At 43.6% G+C, this 21886-nt stretch overlaps 1 protein-coding gene across 6 annotated transcripts in view; it reads right to left on the minus strand.

The window, feature by feature from the left end:
* SCUBE2 (signal peptide, CUB domain and EGF like domain containing 2) overlaps nucleotides 1–21886 on the minus strand; it is a 63598-nt gene that overhangs the window by 23749 nt on the left and 17963 nt on the right. For 4 of the 6 annotated variants that reach the window (XM_063093061.1, XM_063093064.1, XM_063093060.1 and 1 more), the window contains exons 5-16: nucleotides 19725–19850; nucleotides 17179–17295; nucleotides 16372–16461; nucleotides 11483–11599; nucleotides 10380–10502; nucleotides 7914–8030; nucleotides 6066–6188; nucleotides 5505–5621; nucleotides 5168–5254; nucleotides 3326–3430; nucleotides 929–1084; nucleotides 340–546 (exon numbers count right to left, since the gene is read on the minus strand). In XM_063093061.1, the coding sequence (XP_062949131.1) occupies nucleotides 340–546; nucleotides 929–1084; nucleotides 3326–3430; nucleotides 5168–5254; nucleotides 5505–5621; nucleotides 6066–6188; nucleotides 7914–8030; nucleotides 10380–10502; nucleotides 11483–11599; nucleotides 16372–16461; nucleotides 17179–17295; nucleotides 19725–19850 (1485 nt within the window). The remainder of the gene's footprint in view (nucleotides 1–339; nucleotides 547–928; nucleotides 1085–3325; nucleotides 3431–5167; nucleotides 5255–5504; nucleotides 5622–6065; nucleotides 6189–7913; nucleotides 8031–10379; nucleotides 10503–11482; nucleotides 11600–16371; nucleotides 16462–17178; nucleotides 17296–19724; nucleotides 19851–21886) is intronic. The other 2 variants (XM_063093063.1, XM_063093066.1) reach the window with 2 other exon arrangements.

Below are 21886 nucleotides of genomic sequence, written 5' to 3' on the forward strand. Positions count from 1 at the left end.
GCCTCCGACACTTAAAGAGCAACATTTCTTTTTCTCACCAACCCTGCCTCTTCTTTTCTGACCCTCAATTCAACAAACATTTATTTCAGTGCCCCCCACAGGCCAGCCACTGTGCCAGATGCTGAGGACAGAGAGGTGAATGAGATTCAGTCTCCTAAATGAGCTCCCATTCTAGCAGGCACGACAGACACCAGGTGGTTACCAAATGAGAAAGGGTGTCTAGAGTGTTCTCCAGAGTGAGCCCAGAGAAGGAAGGATGGGCCAGACTCCCTTTTGGTTACTCGTAGTGTTTTAGAGCACACGGCAGTTCCGTTAGCAAGAATGTCTTAGGCTACTCACTGCATTGGTTTTCTGTGTAGCTCTGCCCCATTCCACAGGACTCTGCCCGGCGCTCTGATGTTCTAGGAGACTTTTTGGCCACTTCAAGGTCCACACCTGATAGCTGGAGGTGAAACTGCTCCCTGTGGGCAGCCTTCCTGAGCGTGCGGATGGCTTTCCGCAGCCGCTTCTCTGTTCGTTTTACGATGCAGCTCAGGTCACAAGAGTCTACAGAAACAAGAGGGACAGCAATGCAGGAGGATGTCAGGCTGCAGTGTGTGCAGATGTCCAGACCAACCGTGGGACCCTCCAACACCCGAGTTCCCTGTGGACCAAATGGGGAGAGACCTGGAGGTGGGCACCTTGCAAGCTGGGCAGCATTTGATTCAAATGGAAATTTGTTGACCAAAATGTAGCTTTGAGTTTTTATGAAACAGAGAAAATCATCAAGTTCCAAACCAATTCAGCTTAGTTTGGTGGTGAAAAAAAAAAACAGGAGATACTTCAATGTTTGCACTATTTCCCCCCCAAGAATGATGAAAAGTGAAAGGCAAAGAAATAAGGAGCAAGCTGTGAGAAGCCTGGCACCGCAGACTTTTTTCAAACCAACCTGTCACCTCCTTTTGGTTAGTTTCAAGCTCAAACTCAACAGTGATAAACATTTCCTTAGGGGCGCTTGGTCGGCCAGGGGCTCCCGGGACTTGCTTGCTGGAGCTGCATGTAAGGTTTGCGTAGTGGAAGCTCTCTTTTACTGAGCTGTGCTTCTCTGCATGAAGAAACAAAATTATCGGAAGCCAAATCCTGGCAAAGCACTCAGTTGAACATTCGCTAGAGCTCAGTAAACATTTCATTAAAACAACTCTCAGGGGACTGAATGATTAACTCCAGATGCCAAGACATTGCAAGCCCTCAGCTTCAAGCACGATGACATTTTAGTTTTGGACAGCCAGTATTGCCTCCTGTGTAACTTGACAATTTAGCTCTTGAAAATCCTTTTCATGGATAAATGCTGGCTGTTTCCGACTGACTGGCCATATATTCGTATGTGGAAGATGAGAACCAGGGATGCTTTCACATTCCTTACTGATGGTGCACTCGCGTTCTCACAGTTGGTTTCCTTAAAGCTGGACTGTGAAGTACCAAGAAGGGCTGAGGCTTCAAATAAGGAATAGGCACAAGAGTAGAAAGGAAATCAAGTCCTACTTTCAGGCACACTGACTTTGGAGCAATTCTAAGCGGCAGGAAAGCTGGAAAGTACATCAACAGCGATGTCTCATTTTTAAATAACCAGGAGCAATAAAGCACCAACAATCAACAGAACTGAACGTTATCACGAAGGCATCTTGGATGAGAGCAGAAGTGTTGTGTGAGACGGGGCTCTGCACATCCCACTCCTGACTTGGTCTGTCTCCGCCTCTCCATGGCTCCCAGTGAACTGATGAATGGTAACCCAAACCAAAGAGCAGTCCGCATTTCATCCACACAATGAATTTGACTCTACTGAACTCTTACTTTATTGAACTGAAATATTACCTGTATTGTAGTCTTCTTTAACATTACAAGTATGTTCAAAGCAACAGGTCATCAGGGGTCAAAGGAAGGAGGCAAATTAACTTCCTCTTGAAATTTTTCCCCTAAAGAGCCGTCTTACCTTTTCAAAAGGCTAACTTCAAATCTTAAACAAAATAGATGCTCATTTTAAACCTTCTTCCCTTTCATTTTCCCATATCTATTTTTTAAAACGGTTTATTTCAAAGTTTAGGTTTATAGAAAAGTTGCTAAGATAGTACAGAGTTCCCATATATCCTTCACCCAGTTTTCCCTAATGTTAACATTTTATGCTATAATCTTGTTATAATGCTGAGATGGAAAAGGAGAGAGTAACATTTTGTATATTTAATACAATCCAAATTGTGTAAAGAAGAAAAAAAAGAAAACTCACCAAAACTCAACATAACATCTTATGTTAACAACAAACATAAAGTATAAATGCTCACTGCAGAGAATTTGGAAAATTCAGGAAAAAAATTAAAATCACCTATCATCCCCCCACCCAGATAGAACCACTATTAATGACACGGTGAGTTTTCATTTTTTTTCTTCTTCCACGCATTTTTTTAAAAAACCACAATTTGGATTGTATTAGATATACAAAATGTTACTCTCTCCTTTTCCATCTCAGCATTATAACAAGAACATTTCCTTTGTTTAATTGAACATTCTTTGAAGACATATAGTTAGTAGCTGCATAGTAGTCCATCAAATGGAGGTACCAAAACTGATCTTGGTTACTTATTTAAAATAGGCAGTCAAAAGGGACTAAAGTGAGCTCTATGTTTTATTTGTCTGTATAATTTACTTGAGGGTAGATTGGGGGGAAACGCCTCCTTAATACATGAATCGTGATATTTTTTTTTAAATCTCCTAAAGTATTCTATGAAATAATACTGGAAATGTGAGCTGGGGAAGAAAGAAGAGAGTTGGGTTCTGCTCTTTCTGGTAAGGCCAGTTCTACTTGGATGGTGTTTGTTCTGCTGAAACCAATGGAGTTGCTGCTTCCAAAAACTAGACCCAGCAGGAAAGCTGGAGAGTACATCTTTGTTCATCAGTGTCATCCTTTCTGAGCCAAACCTTTTTTCATCTCTTTGGCTTGTATTTCAAGTAAACTCTAAGATCTAGAAAATTTAACCCAATATGACCACAAATTGCTAATTCCTCTTCAGGTCTTAATTGACTCCTAGGAACTCACAGGTTCCCTCAGAGCTTCTCCAACTGCACCTCACAAAGGAAGCCAAAGTGGAACCCCAGAACTACATGGGGTGCTAGGCAAAGCTCTTCTTCCTCTTGTGAGAACAGTCCCTGGAGATTCTGAACAGTCCCATTTGAAGCGTGATTGAGGTCAGCTGGGCAGCTGTCTGGCCCTCCCTCGGGCCTCCAGCTCGGCTGGCCACAGGCCCCTTCCCCAACGTGCAGACACGCTCCCTACACCAGCCATCTTATTCCGTACCTGGTAGTACTGGTCGCAGACCCTCGGGAAACAGCTCAGCCTTTTTCAAACTACACTTGCCTTCATTTAGCTTAAAGGTTACACTTGTCCTGATGGTGGTGACATCTTCAGAAAGAAACAAGTGAGAGATGTTACCTTCAGAGGCAAAGGAATGGAAGCACCAGGTGGGTAATGGTGAGCTGCCCATCCATCAGCTGATCCCACCACACACTGCAAACCTGCAGCCCTCTTACCCTGAGACCAAGAAAAGTGTGGATTATGGAGCACCCGTTGGCCTGGGGACACCCGGAGCCTCCTAATACATATACGTATCCCCTGATGTGAGAGAGAAATCCAGCATTCAAATGTAACAGAAGGAAAGCCAAAACCAGCCTCAACAGCAAGATGAAAGGGATGAGTGCATTTTTGTGCCTTCCTGAGAAGGAAGGCCAGAATTCCCCAGTTCAAATTTGGATGAGATTGTTGAGGGAAACAGGGAATGGCAGATTCTCCTAAATAAGCCTGTCCCAGGAGGACAGGGTTGAGGGGGTTGCCATTCTAGACAAAGACGGCACTCACTGACCATGGCTAGGACTTCCAGGATCTGTGAGGGAGAATTTTGCACATCAGGTCCCACTTTGAGGGCCTGGTGTGCAAAATTCTGTTCTCCACCCAGGGTCAGTCTTGACCATATATTAGGCTCTGGAGTCAATGACCTAGTTTCAAATTCCAGCTCTTTGACTTGTGGTGAGAACTTGAGCAAGTTACGTAATCTCCCTAAGCCTCAGTTTCCTTATCTGTAAAACAGATATAATTACGGTACCTACATCAGCAGGCTGTTGTGAGGATTAAATGAGATAATGCAGAAAAAGAAAAATGTTTAAGCCTACTGCCTAGTACATAGTAAGAACTGAATAACTGTTAGCTATTTGCTTGCCCACACTTAGAGTGGCCTAAATCACCAAGGAACTGTTATTGAGGGATTTGAGGAAACAGACCATGATGTTTGCTCTGGCTGAGTCCAAATGTCCAGCAAAAGGGGCAGTGAAGGATAGTGCTTGAGACTCTGGACTCACACTTCCTGGGGTCACATCCTGGCTCCTCTACTTCTTGTCTCAGTCCCTTTGCGTAAGTGATTTCACCTCTCTGAGCCTCAATTTCCTCATGTGGTTAATGAGGATCATAGTAAAATTGATCCAGAGGGTTGCAGTATGGATTAAATCAACTAATACATGTGATATGGTGGCTGGCATGTTTTAACTGCTCAGGCAATACATGCGAGCTGTTACCGTCTTGCTCCAGGTCTCTAGCTTTGCTCATATGTGTAATATGGACTTCATTCAGATGTTCTTATGACAATGACAAAGGTGTCTATGTCTGGGAGGATGAGGCCCCCTGAAACTTTGGATTTCATTCTTTGACTTTGGACAGACTGCAAAGGGGTTGGCCTCCTTTCTCGGGACAGGATCCCTGTTCCCCCTGTTCTGCCCAGGCCTGTCTTCATCAATGCCATGTGCCCCAGGCACATTTCTTGCTGGGCCTTTGAGGTGGCCTGGATTATAGGGAGTTTGGGAGACCAGAGTCTTCTAGCCTAGAGTTTTGTGGGCCTCTGCCCGGTATCATGACCCACCAGAGCTGACCACAGCACCTCCTAGCACACAGTGGACACTCAGTAAGTATCTGTTACACAGTGAGTCAGGTTTCAGGCACCAAGGCTGCAGGCAAGAGCATTGTGTAATATGCTCACAGCACTGAGGAGATTAAGAGAAAAGAAAACAAAGCCAATGCCCAGGAACAGCACCCCATGAATGAAACCCATTGAACACAGTGAGTCCAGAGAGAACACACAGATTTTGTAATTACCCCCAAAAGCAGAGTCATTTGATTTTTGCTGTTTGCTCCTGAGAGGAGAGGAAGCGCCGCAGGTGACAGAGTAGGCTTCTTGCAGTCCTGACAGACAGAACATGGATTGTCAAACATGTAAGCAATGTAACAGACTACACTGGTAGCAGCTAAAATCACCCCCACCCCACTCCACATGGGCAACTAGAACAACGCCCAGCATTTGGGGTGTCAAAGCCTGGGCCTCTGGTGGTCACGGGGCATCTGGTCAAGGACAGAGATGGGCTTCCAATACCTAGAGACCAGGAAGACCTGGCCCTCGCATGAGGACCTGCCCCAGGGAATGGGCCCCACTCACCTGAAGAGAGGTGAATGCCAGACTGACATCTTAGGAAGCACCTGTCTACTCCTCCACTCTTCCCGCAATGCAGGGACACGTGGGGTGCCACACTAGTGGGCGGGAGCCCCTTCACTTCTAGACAGGACAAAATACAAACACGTACAGAAACAGAAGGACATTTCCAAGTGTGACAAGGATGGCTGAGTCCCATGCATCAAAGGCCCCAAGAAAAGAAGGTAGAGCTGATGTCCCATACAAAACACAGACACCAGCCTTATTTCCCACCAAAGTAAAGAAGCCCCTTGGATGCAATTTTTTCATGCAGAAAAGCAACCAGGAAAATAGAAGTCAGTCCCAATCTACGCAGAAGCACAGAAGAAAATACCAAAGAGCCTGTAAGTATCTCCTGTTTTTGAACTATTTAAAGAACGGCTGCTGCCACTGAGGGGAAGAGAATTCAGTGGAGGGATGGTCAGCCGCACTCCTGGTCCCGTCGGACTTGGGAGCCTCACAGAGCTGCACCACCTCGGGGCCAGTGGTGAGCCCCACTGGCTGGGTCTGTGCCTTGGTGCCCCTTACCCACACAGTCTTTTTTATTCCAGTGGAGCTTGTACCCGGGCTGGCACTGGCACTCGTAGCTGCCCACTGTGTTCACACAGACCTGCTGACAGCCTCCATTGTTGACACTGCACTCATTGGTATCTGTGGAACAAAACACTCTGCTGTCACAGAACAGACTGATACTATCCTTCACTTGAGGAAGGAGTAGCAGGGGAGTCGCACGGTTGAAACTCACTAAACAAAGGGAAGGTGACAACTGCCTCAGGACATGCACTTGACACCCGCTGACCACATGCCCCACTCCCCACTTAATGGGTTTCCTCTCATGAGCTTTGCTAGGGTGGTGTCAAGTTCCATTCTTGACCAAACCACTCCCCTGTTAGGGACACTCAGAAGGGGCCACACTCTATTTTCAGATGTCCAAATTCAGACACTGTACAGGCTTCTAATTTAAAACTCCACCATCCTCCTGGGCTACAAACCAAGGGAGATAAAATTAGGACTCCCTATTTGACCATTTATATACATGAGGTACAGAGAAGGGACATGGCGTGTACCAATCCCCAGCAACCTGAGACTGAGTCCAGGTCAGAAAGGAGCTCACCTAAACCCAGATACATATTCATACTCGGGGTATACATCCTTGGGGTTTCCTTTCTTTAAAACTTTTATTTATTTATTTATTTATCTATCTATTTTTTAAAAATTTTTTAATTGAAAAGTATTGATTGTACATATTTATGGGGTACAGAGTTACATTTCAATACATGTATACAATGTGCAGTGATCAAATCATATAGTTAGCAAATTAATCATCACGAAAAACTGATCAGTTCTTTGTGATGAGAACATTTGAGCTCCTCTCTTGTAGCCATTTGAGAACATACAATAAATTCTTGTTAATTATAGATGCCCAGCACTGCTGTATACCACTAGAACTTATTTTTCCTATCTAGCTGTAGTTTTGTATTCATTAACCAACCTCTTACTACCTGCCCTCTCCCTTCCATTTCCCAGCCTCTAGTAACCACAGTTATACTCTCTTCTTTCTTGATGGGCTGGGAAGAGTATGTTCTTAGCCATGCCAAGATTGTACTGAAAAGGAGAAAGGAGTCAGCATTATCTATAGCAAATTGCTACTATCCACTCTTCTTAAGCATAGGACACAAGGATTGGGCAGGAAGGATTGGTCAGTGGTTCCCAATCCTGAAGATCCTCTGAACCATCTTGCAGTCCTTAGACTTTCTGAATTGGAACCTGAATCCGTATTCTCAAAGATTGCTTGGTGAATCTGATAACCAGGGGAAGTGGAGTGGGAGTCCGTTGTTATCAAGCCTGATTTCTGCCATAGCCTGCTTGACCATAAGGTTATGAGACATGAGAACTTGTTGCTAAATGGCCACAGTGTAGAGAGAGAAACTCAATGATTCCATTTCCAGCTGAGAACCTAATTGTGGGGCTCAAACCAAGGCTTTGCAGCCAGTTCCTCAAGCCTCTCTGAGGACTGCAACTTTACTTATCTACAGGGAAGTCCCAACAGATAGGGTATCAGCTCCTGACAGACCCTCCCAGTTGTATTCTGTGAATACAACTGCAAGTCAATAAAGTCAATAAAGAATTCACAGCTGAAAGAGCTCAGTTCCTCTCGCTGCTCCATTTCACACTCAATGTGTTAAAGGGATAAATGTACAGAGATTTCCTTTGGCAGATGCTTCCCTTGAGTCGATGAACTCACCGCTATGTTACAGGGACTGGAATATACCTTTCATCCCCTGATATAGGAAGATAAACCTCAGGGATGCGCCCTACTCCCCTCCCAGTCCAGCCTCATCCCACCTCCCAACTCTAGAGGAGCAGTCTGCTCACCTCCACAGTGAGTAAAACCATAGAGGGTGTATCCTTTGTTGCAAGCACAAGCAAAAGTGCCAGGGTGGTTGATGCAGCTGTGGTCACAGGTCCTATCCAAAGAGCACTCATCCACATCTGCAATTGTCAAAGGGAGAGGGGAGCTGAAACCATCTCTGAAGATGAGTGAAAAGAATAGGTTGATAATAAATACCAGTTGCTGACCAACAACAGAAACAACACAGACAGAGTGAAAAACTATCCATCCGTTTTCCTCGCTCACTTGTGTTAAAGTAAGTGTTAAGTGGCTCATAAGTATACTCACTGCCAAGGCCCTTATTTCCAAAATCTGCTGCAAACTGCACTTGCCTCAAAGCTCAGTTGGTGTCTCTTACCCATGCTTATTTGCAGGGCTGAGTAATTTCAAATATTTAAATGAAACCAAATGAGAAAACATACCCCAAAAGGGTTTTACAAACTATATGGTGCTAGCTATGCATTATTATTGTTACAATACTATTAGTAAAAAAGCAATAGTAATTTTATAAGCTATCATGAATTGAAAGGAGAAAACACTTGAGTTGGAGGTAAATCTGGTTCCCATCTCTTTCTGATCTTTCCAGAATTAGTCTTCTGGCCCCAAGAGGCCAGTTAATCCTGGGTTTTAGTGCCCTCTGCACTAAAGAATGCATTCACACTAATATCCTCAGGAATTTTCTATTGCAGACAGTGAAATTTGGTGGCTAAGCTCTGAACTGGGTCTTCTTGGTCAATCCCTTGGTTTTGTTCCTCCCCCGTGGCCCAGTCCTTTGTGTCTCCTACTTCCTGGTTCAGCGTGGGAGCATCCTCGGCTGCAGCTGGGGTCATGCAAACTAACCTCAGGAGGCTGCATTTGTCTGTCTAATCATCTCGTCTTCCCCAGTCTGGCCCTCACATCTTTCCTGTAGACTAAATTTCAGTGCTTCACTCCCTCAACTCTTTGGCAGGTTTTTACAGAGTTACAATTTGTGTCTCCAAATGGATAAACCAGGACCAGTGCAGCACTCAGTGAAAGCCAACTAGACCATTGCTAGACCACTTTTTCAACACTGAATGTGCCGCAAGAAACTACATTAATAGAAAACAAACATTTGGAAGGAACAAGAAGAATGAAAAAGTGAAATAAAAATGACAAATTCTTGCAAAACTTTTTCATCCCTAGCTTGTCCCAGAAATCCTGGCAATTTCTTCAGTAAATATGCTCTGAGCAAATATTTGTTCTACCGGGACCGATCAGTGAAAAATGAGAAAAAGTCAGTTTCTTCCCTAGTAATTGATGCCGTTCTATGAAATATGTTATTAATATCAGCCAGTTGTCGAGAAAGTGGACTCGTTCAGTAGCTGACTTTGGCTGCTCACTGTGGGCTTTTGTTTCACCAAAAAATAATGAGATCACTTTTCTAATTCCTTTTCAATGTGTTTACACAGCTTAAACAGTATTGCTTGCTCTATACATCATGAAACATTATGTGAAACAGCAAATTTGCTTTCCAAGCCCAACTGAAGAAAACCACACAATAATCTAGAATTAACTTACTGAACTTAAAGGAGAATATACTTGAACTGCCTGATGAATTATGTATTAAGAAGAACGAACAAAGAGAGAAGAAATACCCAATTCACACCATAACGTTTTAAAAAAGGTAATGCTACATCTCTATTATCTGAAGTTAAATCAGATATTATATTCTGATTTTGATTTAATTCTGAAATTTCTAACAAAATGAGTTAGGCAGTCCTTACTCCTAGAAATGAAGCGAGAATGACTGACAGCACATCTTTCCTTTCTTCCTGCACGTCAATAGGACATAAAAGGTGCTCATCTAGAAATAGAAATGAAGCCCCCTTGCTGCAGCCCTTATGTGGGAAGGATGTGCTGGAGAAGGGGTGAGTGACCCTGCCTACGTGTCAGCCAGCGTCTCCTCGCAAACCCCTCCCTCACTCTCCGCCAGCATCAGAGGCTGGTCATTCCAAACAAGGGCCATAAGGAAGAGACCAACTGCTACATGATTTTGATTATGGATTGACCCCAATTTTTTGCTAGGAAGGCATGTTAACTAACTATAGATTTTTGCCACCAACTTTTGTTACAGATTCAATAACATTAAAGGAAATTTTAGAAAAGGAAAATTACCCATCATCTCCACACCCTAATACAACCCTGTTTGCATTCTGTGTTCCATTCCGTTTCTAGCAGTGAGCTCTGCTGTACTCACACCAGATGGGTTCTTTGAGGTGTTTTCTAATCATTAACAGCTTAATTTCCAAAATATACCTGTGAGCTACATCAGTATTTTATTCCACCTAACAGATGAAATAAATGAAGCCCAGTTGGAGGTTGGATTCACGACTCCAACAGGAAGCCTGGCAAGCCAGTCTCTCTGCCAGAGAGACATCTTCTCTGCTCCAACCAGCGGGTCATTGCACAGCTATGTTTTCAGCACATACCTTGGCAAGACTTCTCATCTGTTAATAATTTAAATCCTTTTTGGCAGCTGCAGTCAAAACTGCCGACAGTGTTTTTGCAGAAATGATCACAGCCTCCATTGCGGGTCTGGCACTCATCAATATCTGTAACAGGCAAGCATCAGCAAATCAGAGAGCTATACTTGCCTCTCTTCCCACAAATCCCTGACGTGCTATTGAGTGCGTTCATTAGTCTCTGACATAAAAACAGACCCATAAAAGCATTTAAGAATGTTTGCTGATGTTTTCAGTCTTACACATGTTTTCTTGTCTGACTTAACCAGTTTTGAAAGACAAGTGCCTCATCCTCTGAGAACTCTGACTTATGATGCCCTTGACTGGCACTATGGAAACAAACTATGAGAAAGAATGGTGATGTCCTGTTATATTCTTATCCCTGTAGTGCTGTCTCAAGATAAGATGGCTGGCTCCCTTTAGTATCCTTTCTATTCCAGTTTAGTGATTAAAGCTATAAAGGACTAGAGCATTGTTTTGGCAAATTACACAATGATTGAATAGCCTTGATGTTTTAAAATAATTCCTGACACTGAATCTTATACCTTTTCTCAGTTTCGTCTGGTAACTGGTTATCTACTTTTTATCATGCTAAAGGACTAATTCTTTGTACTCTTGCCCATGAAATACTAGCAAGTCATTGGGGTCTCTTTTCATCAGTAAAAGTTAATGGTACAGTTACTAATTAAGATCTCTGGATAATAATCTTGGCTGTTACTTATATAACAATCTCTAGGCTATTATTTATGATATGCTGATATTATCGCTTGAAAATAAATGCTTTCTTGAACTGCCTTTTTCTAATAAGGCCACTACCTGAAATGGATTATTTGATGCTTGTAGAGACTGACCTCCTCAACAGTTGGTGTAATTAAGTTGGTTCTAATTAGGCTGACTCAATTATAACCTTCCACTAGCCCAGGGAAGAAAAGCTTCCATCGATAGGAATCAGAAGCAAATCCAGAGCCACTCAAGGGGTGTGGAGAGGAGCTGCCTTGATCTCCACACATTAGCAGCATGGACTTCCTCCATAGCAGGGCGCCCAGCATCCCTGGAAAGAAGAAGGCTACCTTTACATGTCTTCCCATCCAATTGGAGAGTAAATCCGACAGGACAACTGCAGTGAACACCTGTCGAAGTATCCTTACAGGTGCGATCACAGCCCCCATTGTTGACAGCACACGTCTCTGACAAGGAGGTAAGAAAAGGCAGTTGGTTTCCTAAAGAAGTGCTGATACAGCTGTTAATATTTGACAACATTCATGAAGGCCAAGAAGCGTGGTGGGGTACTCACAGTTACACCCCAGGTCTCTGCCGCCTGCAGGTGAGATAGAGGGAGAGAAGTGCAGCTCCTCCCACCCATCTAAATGAGTTCTATTTCCTCAGGAAGCTTGTTGGGGTGATCAGGGGTGTAATGGTGTCTTCCAATCTGCAGAGCTGTCCCCCACTACATTCCTGCTGATCCACAGCTGGCAACTTGCTAAGTCTGATCACATCTGGCAGGCTAGATGTGAGTGCAGAATGGGGCAAAGAGGGATGTCCCTTTCTTAACCCTGAACCTTCTCCTTCCAATATGAGGAATGGGCAAAGCAAGAGAGGAAAAGCACTGCCTACCCCAACCATTCCCTTGTTGCAGACTGATGACTTCTTCCTTGCAACTGCCATTTTACTCAGATTAGAAGTTTAACCTTCCTTGAAAGGAGAAAAAGACCTGTCATAACTATGTGAAAAATCAGCCATGATGGTTAAAGCACAAATATGGAGATGAGGAACAATAAGCAAATGGCCTTCTGGTCCTGCACCTCATACAGTTATTCCAGGCAATAGACAAGTGCTATTCGACATTGCTTCCATTGTTAGCACCCAGGCATCCACAAACATGACTTTACTTCCATAGCCACCTCATTTTAAGGCCCAGGGTGACAAGCTTAGTTCTAATTAAACATGACAGATAGAACATGTATATTTATTTCTATTTCCTCTCAAAACCTCACTAAAGTGAGAGTAAATGTATCTTTAAACATATAAATCCTTATGGACAAAGAAGATGGAAGAAGAGACAGTAGATGAAGGATGTCAAATATTTTGGAGGTGCCATGAAGGGACAGTAACTGGCATAGTAGAAAGCTAAACCCTGGAGGTCTACAGGGGAGGTGTGAAGTGCTAAGCTCATGTAAGCCACAGAATCCCAGAAGGGCCCAGGAACTGGAGGTATCAAGTTACTCCAGAGGCAGAGACAAGGATGCAGGTAAAAATAGGAGAATTGACTGAGAGTCTGTATAAGAAGCAGATAAACCCCAGAGCTCCTCCTTAATTCCACACAGCCGCATGACCACTCTTTCCTATTCTGGCTACAGCAGAGAAGTTTATTCTCTGGAGAAGCTGGACCAGAGAGGCACCAGATTCAACGGCATCAGGAATAGCAGAGGAGGAGAGGGAGACATGGTTGGGTGAAAATCTGTACCCTGAAAAGTGACATCTCAAACCCTCATTCCTCCATTCCCATCCCCATCCCCCCAGCTCCCAGAATGCTGGCAGCTAAGCTTCTATCCCCTAGGAGGGAGACTGAAGGATTCCTCTCCAGCTAAATTGACCCGCCCAAGTGGAAAGACCTATAGGTATTGGCATTTGAGGATCTCCAAATGAAATGGCTGTCACTGCCTAGTCACCCAGACATGAAGGCTACCAATCAACAGAATAATAGTGAACTATTCGTATTTCACTATTAAATATGAAAAATCAGTGAAGAATCACCAGACACTTTAGAAAAACCTCTACTTTGAAATAAATACACCAAATCAAACACAGCAGGAAAAAGAAACCCAAAGGAAACAAAGATAATATAGGAAACAAAAGGGAAATTAAAATCTTACAATTAATTTCCTCAGGGAGAGAAGAAAAGCATTCATGAAATAAGAACAGGTTCCTACAACAAAAAAGTGAAGTACAATTCTTGAAAATTAAAAAAGAATCCTGTAAAAGATTAGAAGAAAAAAATGAAACATCTCCTAAATTGTAGAGCAAAAATATAAAGAAGAGAAAAGAGAAGAAAATTAGAGGATCAGTCCAGGAGTTATAACAGCCAACTAATAGGAGTTTCAGAGAGAAAGAACAGAGAAAATGGTGTGAAGAAATTTACCAAGGAAAAAAATATATGAAAATTTCTCAGAACCAAGGGACTTAAATGTCCATATTGAAAAGGCTTGCTAGTACTCAGCACACAGGTGGGAAAAGTCCCACAATAAGTGACATTGTGAAATTTCAGATCACCAGGGACAAGGAGAAGATTCTGAAAATTTCCAGAGAGAAGCTTTCACAGGTTTCATTCAAAGAATCAAGAATAAAAATGACTATAGATTTCTCAACGCAGCATGGCATGCTTGAAAACAGTGGAACACAGAAGTCAAAACTCTGAGGGAATATTCTTTCCAACTCAGCATTCTATACTGAACCAAATTCTCAATGAAAGGTGAAGGTAGAATATAAAGACATTTTCAGGTGTGCAAGTTTTTCAAAATCTCTATCTTATTCACTGTGTAAACTAACAAAATACAAGACATGGGATCCACAAAACAGAAAAGCAGTGAAGGCTGTAAAGGTCTAGAGGAGAGTCGTGCAACTAGCCAAGGGTCAGGTCCACAAGAGAAGAAGGTGGGAGCCTCAGAAGACACTTTTTAAAGAACAAAATTGTATTGACAAGTTACCTGCTGTTATCTGAACACACTGAAAAGGGTTTTAGAGCTCTGTCAGAAATTTGCAAAAGAATTGGTAAGAGGAAACTAAGCAAACAAAGAAAATATAATCATAGCATGTTACCTGACTTCAGAGTGAATCATATTTAGATATTTATAGTCACAATAATGTAAGCACATAATATGGATTTAAATTGTGACAATGGCCAATAGACACGTGGAAAAATGCTCAACATCACTCAGCATCTGGGAAATGCAAATCAAAACTACACTGAGATACCATCTCAGCCCAGTTAGGATGGCTAATATCCAAAAGACTGTGAATGATAAATACTGGCGAGGTTGCGGAGAAAAAGGAACTCTCATACATTGTTGGTGGGACTGCAAAATGGGGCAGCTTCTATGCATAATGGTATGGAGGTTCCTCAAACAATTGCAGATAGATCTGCCATATGACCCAGCTATCCCACTGCTGGGAATATACCCAGAGGAATGGAAGCCATCAAGTCGAAGGTATACCTGTTCCCCAATGTTCGTTGCAGCACTCTTTACAATAGCTAAGAGTTGGAACCAGCCCAAATGTCCATCATCAGATGAGTGGATACGGAAAATGTGGTACATCTACACAATGGAATACTACTCAGCTATAAAAACGAATGAAATACTGCCATTTGCAACAACATGGATGGACCTAGAGAAAATTATATTAAGTGAAACAAGTCAGGCGCAGAAAGAGAAATATCACATGTTCTCACTTATTTGTGGGAGTTAAAAATAAATAAATACACAAACAAACTGCGGGGGAGGGAAGAAGACACAACAATCGCAATTCCTTGAAGTCGATATGACAAGTGAACAGATATGAGGTTGTAGGGAGGGAGGGGGGAGAGGGGGTAGGGAGGGAAGTCTCGGTAATAGGCCACAATAATCAACCACATTGTATATTGACAAAATAAAATTAAATAAATAAATAAATAAAAATAAATTGTGATAAAACTATATTAAGGGTATGATGGAGGAGAGGTGTGTATTGGGGGCGGGGGGGGGGGTGCAGAGAGAGTTAAAACCTAATGTTCCATAGTAGGAAATCAGAAGCTACTATCTAAAACTGACATATCAAGAAATAACTGTATACAATTCATTTTTCAGAAATATAGGGGAAGAGGAGTCAGAAGAAGAAACAACTAGAAAAATTGAAAATTGTTGCCCCTGGCAAATGAGATAAAGAAATGGGAAGTTATAAGACAAGGAAATGATGTATTTCTTTACAAACTTAGTAGTAATTAAGTTTTTATATTATTCATGTCACTATTTTAATTTAAGACAATTAAAACTAATAATTTTTAGGGCTGGCTGGTTAGCTTGGTTAGTTAGAGCATGATGTTGTAGCACCAGGGTCAAGGGTTCAGGTCTCTGTACTGGCCACCTGCCAAAAAAGATATATAATAATAATTTTTAAAGAGCAGAAAAGAGCTCAGAAATGTTACCTGCTAGGTAACCAGTGGTTGCTCAATATCTTACTTATTAAGTCCAGAAGCTGTCAAAAGATCAGTTTTGTTTAGGTCCAACCAAACTTCCTGCAGAACAATAATGTGTCAAACAAAGGATCTGTCTGATTCCCCCCAACCTCCTCCAGCCACTGCCGCTACAGCTGCTCTGGTCTCCAGCTCAACTGTGAACCGGCTGGCAGACCTTCCACGGCTCACAGCCAAGTGCCACTCTTTCTCCATTCATCTCTTCCACATTAACATTGGCTGAGTCAGAGACTGAAGACTCAGTGGACACAAACACAGACAAATCTCCATACTAAGCTAGAGGCTGCCGGAGCGCCCTTCTCATCCCAGCTGCTCAGAAGGAAGGGATCGGATATTCACTGACCCCCCTCCAAATCCCAGGCACTGGACTCTGGGCACTTCTGCATATTATTATCTTAATGGAGCTTCCTGGTAACATAAGAGATAGATTTTACTACATCCATTAGAGACAAAGGCTCAGGGCAATTTGCCAAGTCTCACAGTTGGGGCAGTTTTAGGACATTAGCCCAATTATTCTGACGGCTTGGCCAGAGCTCTTCCCACAACACCAGGGGTCTGGGTGGTCTTGGATGGTGATGAAGCAACAGCAGAGGGTAAAGAACAGACACACCCTGGATTCACAGGAGGTGGTCTGAAGGCGCATGGCCCCCAAGTTCAGGCCTGATGGAACAACAAGTTGGGGAGGGAAAGGGACAGTGGCAGTTGCCAGGGGAGGGGAGTGGAGGTGCCTACCCATGAGTAGACGCCGTTTCACCCGCTTGTCCCCATCCGCCACTGATGTGGCATTGCTCTCTGTCACCTCCAGGGCTGTGTCCTCTTGCTCTACAACAGAAACAAGAGAGCACAGTTCTCAGATTGAATGAGTCAAATTATTCATCCCCTGCACAACCATTTCTGCTGAAATCCCAGACACGAGAGCAATGTAAGAGATGTGACTCTGTTCATTCAATAAAAATGTGTTGTCATGAGGCTCTGCAGAAAACACAGCATGTCAAATGGCCACAACTCAGTAAACATTAAATATGGAAAAGATTCTCGAGGTATATTGCAATGACCAAAGAGACACTAGGGAATGCAAGCTTTGGATTCACTCCAGTACCCTTAGTCCAGGACAAAAAGAGCCCTGGGCATGGAAACCTCTAAAATGCAGCTAGCAAAGGACATGCTGTGAAGGGCAGGCATCCCACCAGAAATATGTAATCCTGGCTCCTGCTAACCCGAAAGGTTGCTGTGTCATTACAAACAGCTAGCTCTAACTTTGGGTCACCCAGGCCCCTTGGGACAAGTTGCCACAGTCTCTAGTAGATCAGCTTCAGGAGCAGCCTAGTCCAGGAGAGGAGGAAGGACTTTCCAAGGGGCAAGAGGAACTTCCACTCCAGGTCTAGACCAGGCCCACTGCAACATGTGAAGCAGCATGGGGCTTGTTTGGGGCAAATGAACCACAAACACCCTGCATCTAGTGCTAAACACCACCAAGGGTTAGGGTTGGGACGGGGCAGGCTGGGGCAGATCCTTACCCAGTGTATGGTCACCACTCACCAAGGCAGCTCCGCCCATCTGTGTGCATCTTGTACTGTGGATGGCAGCTACACTCCGGGCCTTTGGCAGTATCTTCACAGGAGTGCTGACACCCACCGTTTCCATGGTTACAGGTCACTGAGAAAAATGAATCAACACATAAAGCATTGAGATTTCCACAACCAGGGCCATGTTTGCTCCAAAGTAACTCTGAGTTTCATTCTGCAAGTATTTGAGCACCTAGTACATGCCAAGCACTGTGCATAAAGGAGACAACTCTGCTTCAAACCCCGTCCATGTAAGCAGACAGAGTACAAATTGTAGAAATGCTGAAACAGGTTTGAACAAAGTCATGCAGGAGAGTGAGGGGAGACTTTGACTACCTAAGAGGAATTAAATCAAGAGATTCTAGACTATTTCTTTGTTCCATCTAGAGAAATTTGTCTATTACTATGACTGCATTGGGGCTTTGGGAAAGTTTGGAATAAACGGACAATATTTAATTTGTACATATATTTTAGGATTTCTCTCATCAGATTCCATCTGCATTAGTTAGAAGGGAGGGTAATCAGAGGGAATGGTGACTCTGCACACAATTAATGAGACATTAACCAGTAATTATGAAGACTATATATGAATGCATTTGATGACAGGCCAAAATTTTTTAAAAGCCACCTACAAAACTATCTACTTGTCAAACTGTTAGCAGTGGTTACCTCTGGCAAAGGAAATGGGTGGGGGAAGACTATGGTTTTTTCTTTATACACTTCAGAGTGTTTGAATTCTTATAGAGGCCTCTGTAATTTTTCTGATTTAAAAGAACTAATTAAATACTTGTGATGTTCAGTGATTAGCCCTCTGTAAAAATTGGGTATGCATATGAACAACTAAACAGGAATATGAAAAAATCAAAATAGTTGGTTATGTGGTGGGATTCTAGATCTTCTATTTTCTTTTTTAGTTCCTCCAATGTTATAACAATATTCTTTGAGCATGACGTCTTAAAAATATTTTACAATTTTAAAAATAAATTTACAGGTGCTCTACCTCCAGCAATTAGCCCCAGAAAAACCATGAAATTCTGGAAGTCTCACTCCACAGGTGAGTCTGGGAGGGCCTAGACCCTCCTTTTGAAGCTCTGGAGGCAGGATTCGTGGTCTCCACTGTGCTTGGCCCACTGGACACCCTCAGGGACAGCCTCACTGTGAGGGGCCCTGAGAGCCCATCAGAACCTGTTGTATGCAGGATGGTGGCACCGGCCCTGGTTTGGCAGGCTTCGAGGCTGCTCTCTGCTTCGTGATGGAGACAATGGAGAGAGGTCTCTCATTGGCAAAACTGTCTCCTCATCTCTTAACCACCAAGGTCTACTCACTATAAATGCCCATGCCCAGCAAACTGCAGGGGTCCTCTGTCCATGGCTTTGGGAAGATTTCCTGAAAGGTAACCCACATTGTTTTCTCTGGCATAAATAATGGTTTAGGAACGCCATTTGTTGCTGCCTGTTTCCTATTACCCATTGGACTTTCGTTTCTGTATCATGGCGCGGCAGCTATGTGCAGATTGCATACACCATTCATTCATCCATTCATCAAACAAACGTGTATTGAGCACATCTTGTGGGAGGCACCAGGCAGAAATGAATCAAGGTCCCTGGCTTGGAGTGGCTCATGGTTGGAGAGACAGATAAATACACAATCCAACCCAGAGTGCCATGTGCTATAACTGAGGAATAAACAAAGTGCTGTAGGAGCCAAAACACAAAATGGGTGCCCTGTCTGAGGCCCCCAGGGAGGCTCTGGGGTAGCCCCGCACAGTGACTAAGAGCACAGCTTTAGGGTTAGGCAGACTCGTGTTTGAATACTAATTTGCCACTAACTCCCTGTGTGACCTTGTTGCTTTACCTTCTCCACAACTTTCTCAACTGAAAATGGGGATAATAATACTTAGCTCATAGGGTGGTGCTCGTAAGAATTAAAAGGGATATGGCATATCTTAAGACAAGCCTTTGCACATAATAAATGCTCCAGAAAAGGTAGCTATTGTCCTTACCCTTATTAGAAGTTAGGCAGGATATTGAAGGTTGAGTGAGAGCTCACCAAGCCAGGAAGGGAGGAGGGCTTGGAAAAGGCTTGGAGGCATCAAATACAGCCTGTTCTTGGAAAGGTAAGGAGTTTAGTATTTGTTGAAAGGAGGCAGATGATGTTTGTAAAGGAAGCAGGGCCTGGGTCCCAAAGAGCTGTGACTGCCAGATGAGGAAATTTGATTTTATTCTGTGGGAACAGGGAGACCTGCCCCCAACATTCACACTCCTTACTCCTGAATTTTATTTCCTTCTAATTAGTTCCTTTTAAAAAATCACTTCCCTTCCCAAAGGAGACTACCCTTCTGCAGTGAACTGAGCACTCGGTGGAAGTCAGTGTCTCATGCCAGCTGCCTTCCCTGCTGCTGCTGCTGCTGCTGCTGCTGCTGTGCCACACCGTGGTGTTTCTGACGCTGGGCTGTGGAGGCAGCCCCTGGCGTGGGCGTGGGACGAGTCCCAGCAGGGGTGTGCGCCAGTCTGTACTTACAGATGCAGTCTCTCTGGTTCTTGGCCAGCTCAAAACCAGGCCTGCACTCGCAGGCGACGCTGCCTCTTGGGGCCTCCTTGCAGATGTGACTACAGCCATGATCCTTATTCATGCAGCTCAGGCCCTCTGCAAAACAGCAGCATGCAGCAGGTGACCAGGCTACAGTCAGTATCCCGAGCCCCAGGGGAACTACAAGAGGCTGGGGTGTGGGCCACAGACCTGCCCTGCCTGGGTCTCTACCAGCTCCAAATTTTAAAGGAATATGTCATTAAAATCAAGCCAAGTCAATTAACAGAGACGTGAAAAATTTCTTCTGTCACCCAAGAGATATGAAATTGAGAGTCCTCCCAATAAACTGGAACTCTCTGTTAGGTGTGGGATCACAGCCTACTGACCCCAGGAACTGGTATTCAGACACTTATCTTTGCCATGTCTTTACCCATTAGCTGACCAAGAATGCAAAAAGAAAAGATTTCCCCTAAGAAAATTTGCACATAGAATGATGAAGATTCCCAACTCTTCCACATACTCTTGCAGATAATTTTCTAAAAATTTCAACCCTCCTCTCCACCCCCACCAAATCCACACTTTGGAGGTGAGTGTGACTACTGCATTTTGGCATCACCACATGGACACCTGCCAAGGGACCCTTCTCATGTGACCACCCTGTTAGTCCTTTGGCCCCTCCCTCAGAAAGCTCAGAGCATAAGCCTCTGACGGACAGCGTTATACAACAACAACACAACAACAAGGAGAATAAAGTTGCTGTATAATTCTTTTTAGGTATGCTGTAAATTTCTATTAGGCCCAATCTGGAAGTAATGGTGGTGGAAAGGTGACAGATGGTTACGTTCCTGGATGGTTTAACACGCACCTCAATGAAGTGGCAATAGCAAGGTAAACTGGCATCCCGCCTCATCTCCAAACCGACTCTTTGAGACCTTGCTGCCTGCAGCACTCTGAAGGACTATTACACACTCAAGAGTATTCTCAAAACACTGGCTTGGTTTGTACTGTATTGAGTGCCTGTTCACAGGTCACTTCTTCACATTTGTGCAGTGCAGCTCTCAAGCCTCCTTGAGACTAGGGACTTGGTTCTCATGGGCTCTCTACTAACAAGACACTTTCTAATACTGAAATTAGAATTGTCTTAAACATGAGCACAAAGAGTTTTTACTCAATTTCTCTAGGATCCAATACTCTTCTTTATTGGGCCTCTAAAACCTTAGCCAATAGATGCCAATGGACTCAAAAGTCTCCTCCCTCCAGCTCTCACCACAGAGCCATCAATCTGTGCTTAACTGCAGCAATTGTTTTAATATGAACAGATACCATTCCAAAAGAAAGTGCAACACTAAATACATCCCATACTCTCTTGAGTCTCTTAAAACCATCTTGCTTTTTATCTGACAGTTATAAGCTGTTTGCACTCTGGCACTCAATCTTGCTGGATATTGCTGGGATTCATTCACCCGTGCCAAAAGCTGCTGTCAATGAACACAGAAAGAGGCTTGCGTTGGATCGGTGAAAAGCTCTCTGTTTGCGCTGGCTGGTAATTTCTGAAGATGTTATCTGCTCCTCAGTACTAAGTCCTGTCCTTCTGAGAAGGCCCAGCAAGTACTGTGTTTGTCTTTGGGTCAGCAGAGCATTTAAAATAACCAGCGCCAGGAACACTCAGGGGTAAATATAATGGTGCCCAAGAAAAAGTTGCAGTAACCTCTAGAAAGTACACTCCACAAACAAGTCAGATACTGCTTCTTTTTCACTCTATTTATAAGTCTGTTAAGACATTCGCAAAATGACCTTTACTACCTCAGAGCAATTCATTTACACAAGAAATATTTCTTAAGAACAACTTTGTGGCAGATACCACTGGGATACAGAGAGAGGTTGCCCTTGGTATCATATCATATCAAGCTAGACCTGAAGTTACTAGGAGGTAATGGTGGCCTAAATGATTCTGGAAATGCTGATGGCTTTTCAAGAGATGACCCTGAGGCCTTTCATAGTACCCTGACTCAAAATAAGGCATCTGCTAGGGAAAGCGGATGGATCTGGCCCATGCTGGGAAGCCCAGCAACAGCCCTAGCTCTCCCAAAAGCTGGCCTGGCAGTTGTATCTAGGGCTGTGAGTTCACCGGAAGGGAAACAGCTCAGAAACAC

Source organism: Cynocephalus volans, chromosome 4 (assembly GCF_027409185.1).
Source record: "Cynocephalus volans isolate mCynVol1 chromosome 4, mCynVol1.pri, whole genome shotgun sequence".
Taxonomy (NCBI): domain Eukaryota; kingdom Metazoa; phylum Chordata; class Mammalia; order Dermoptera; family Cynocephalidae; genus Cynocephalus; species Cynocephalus volans.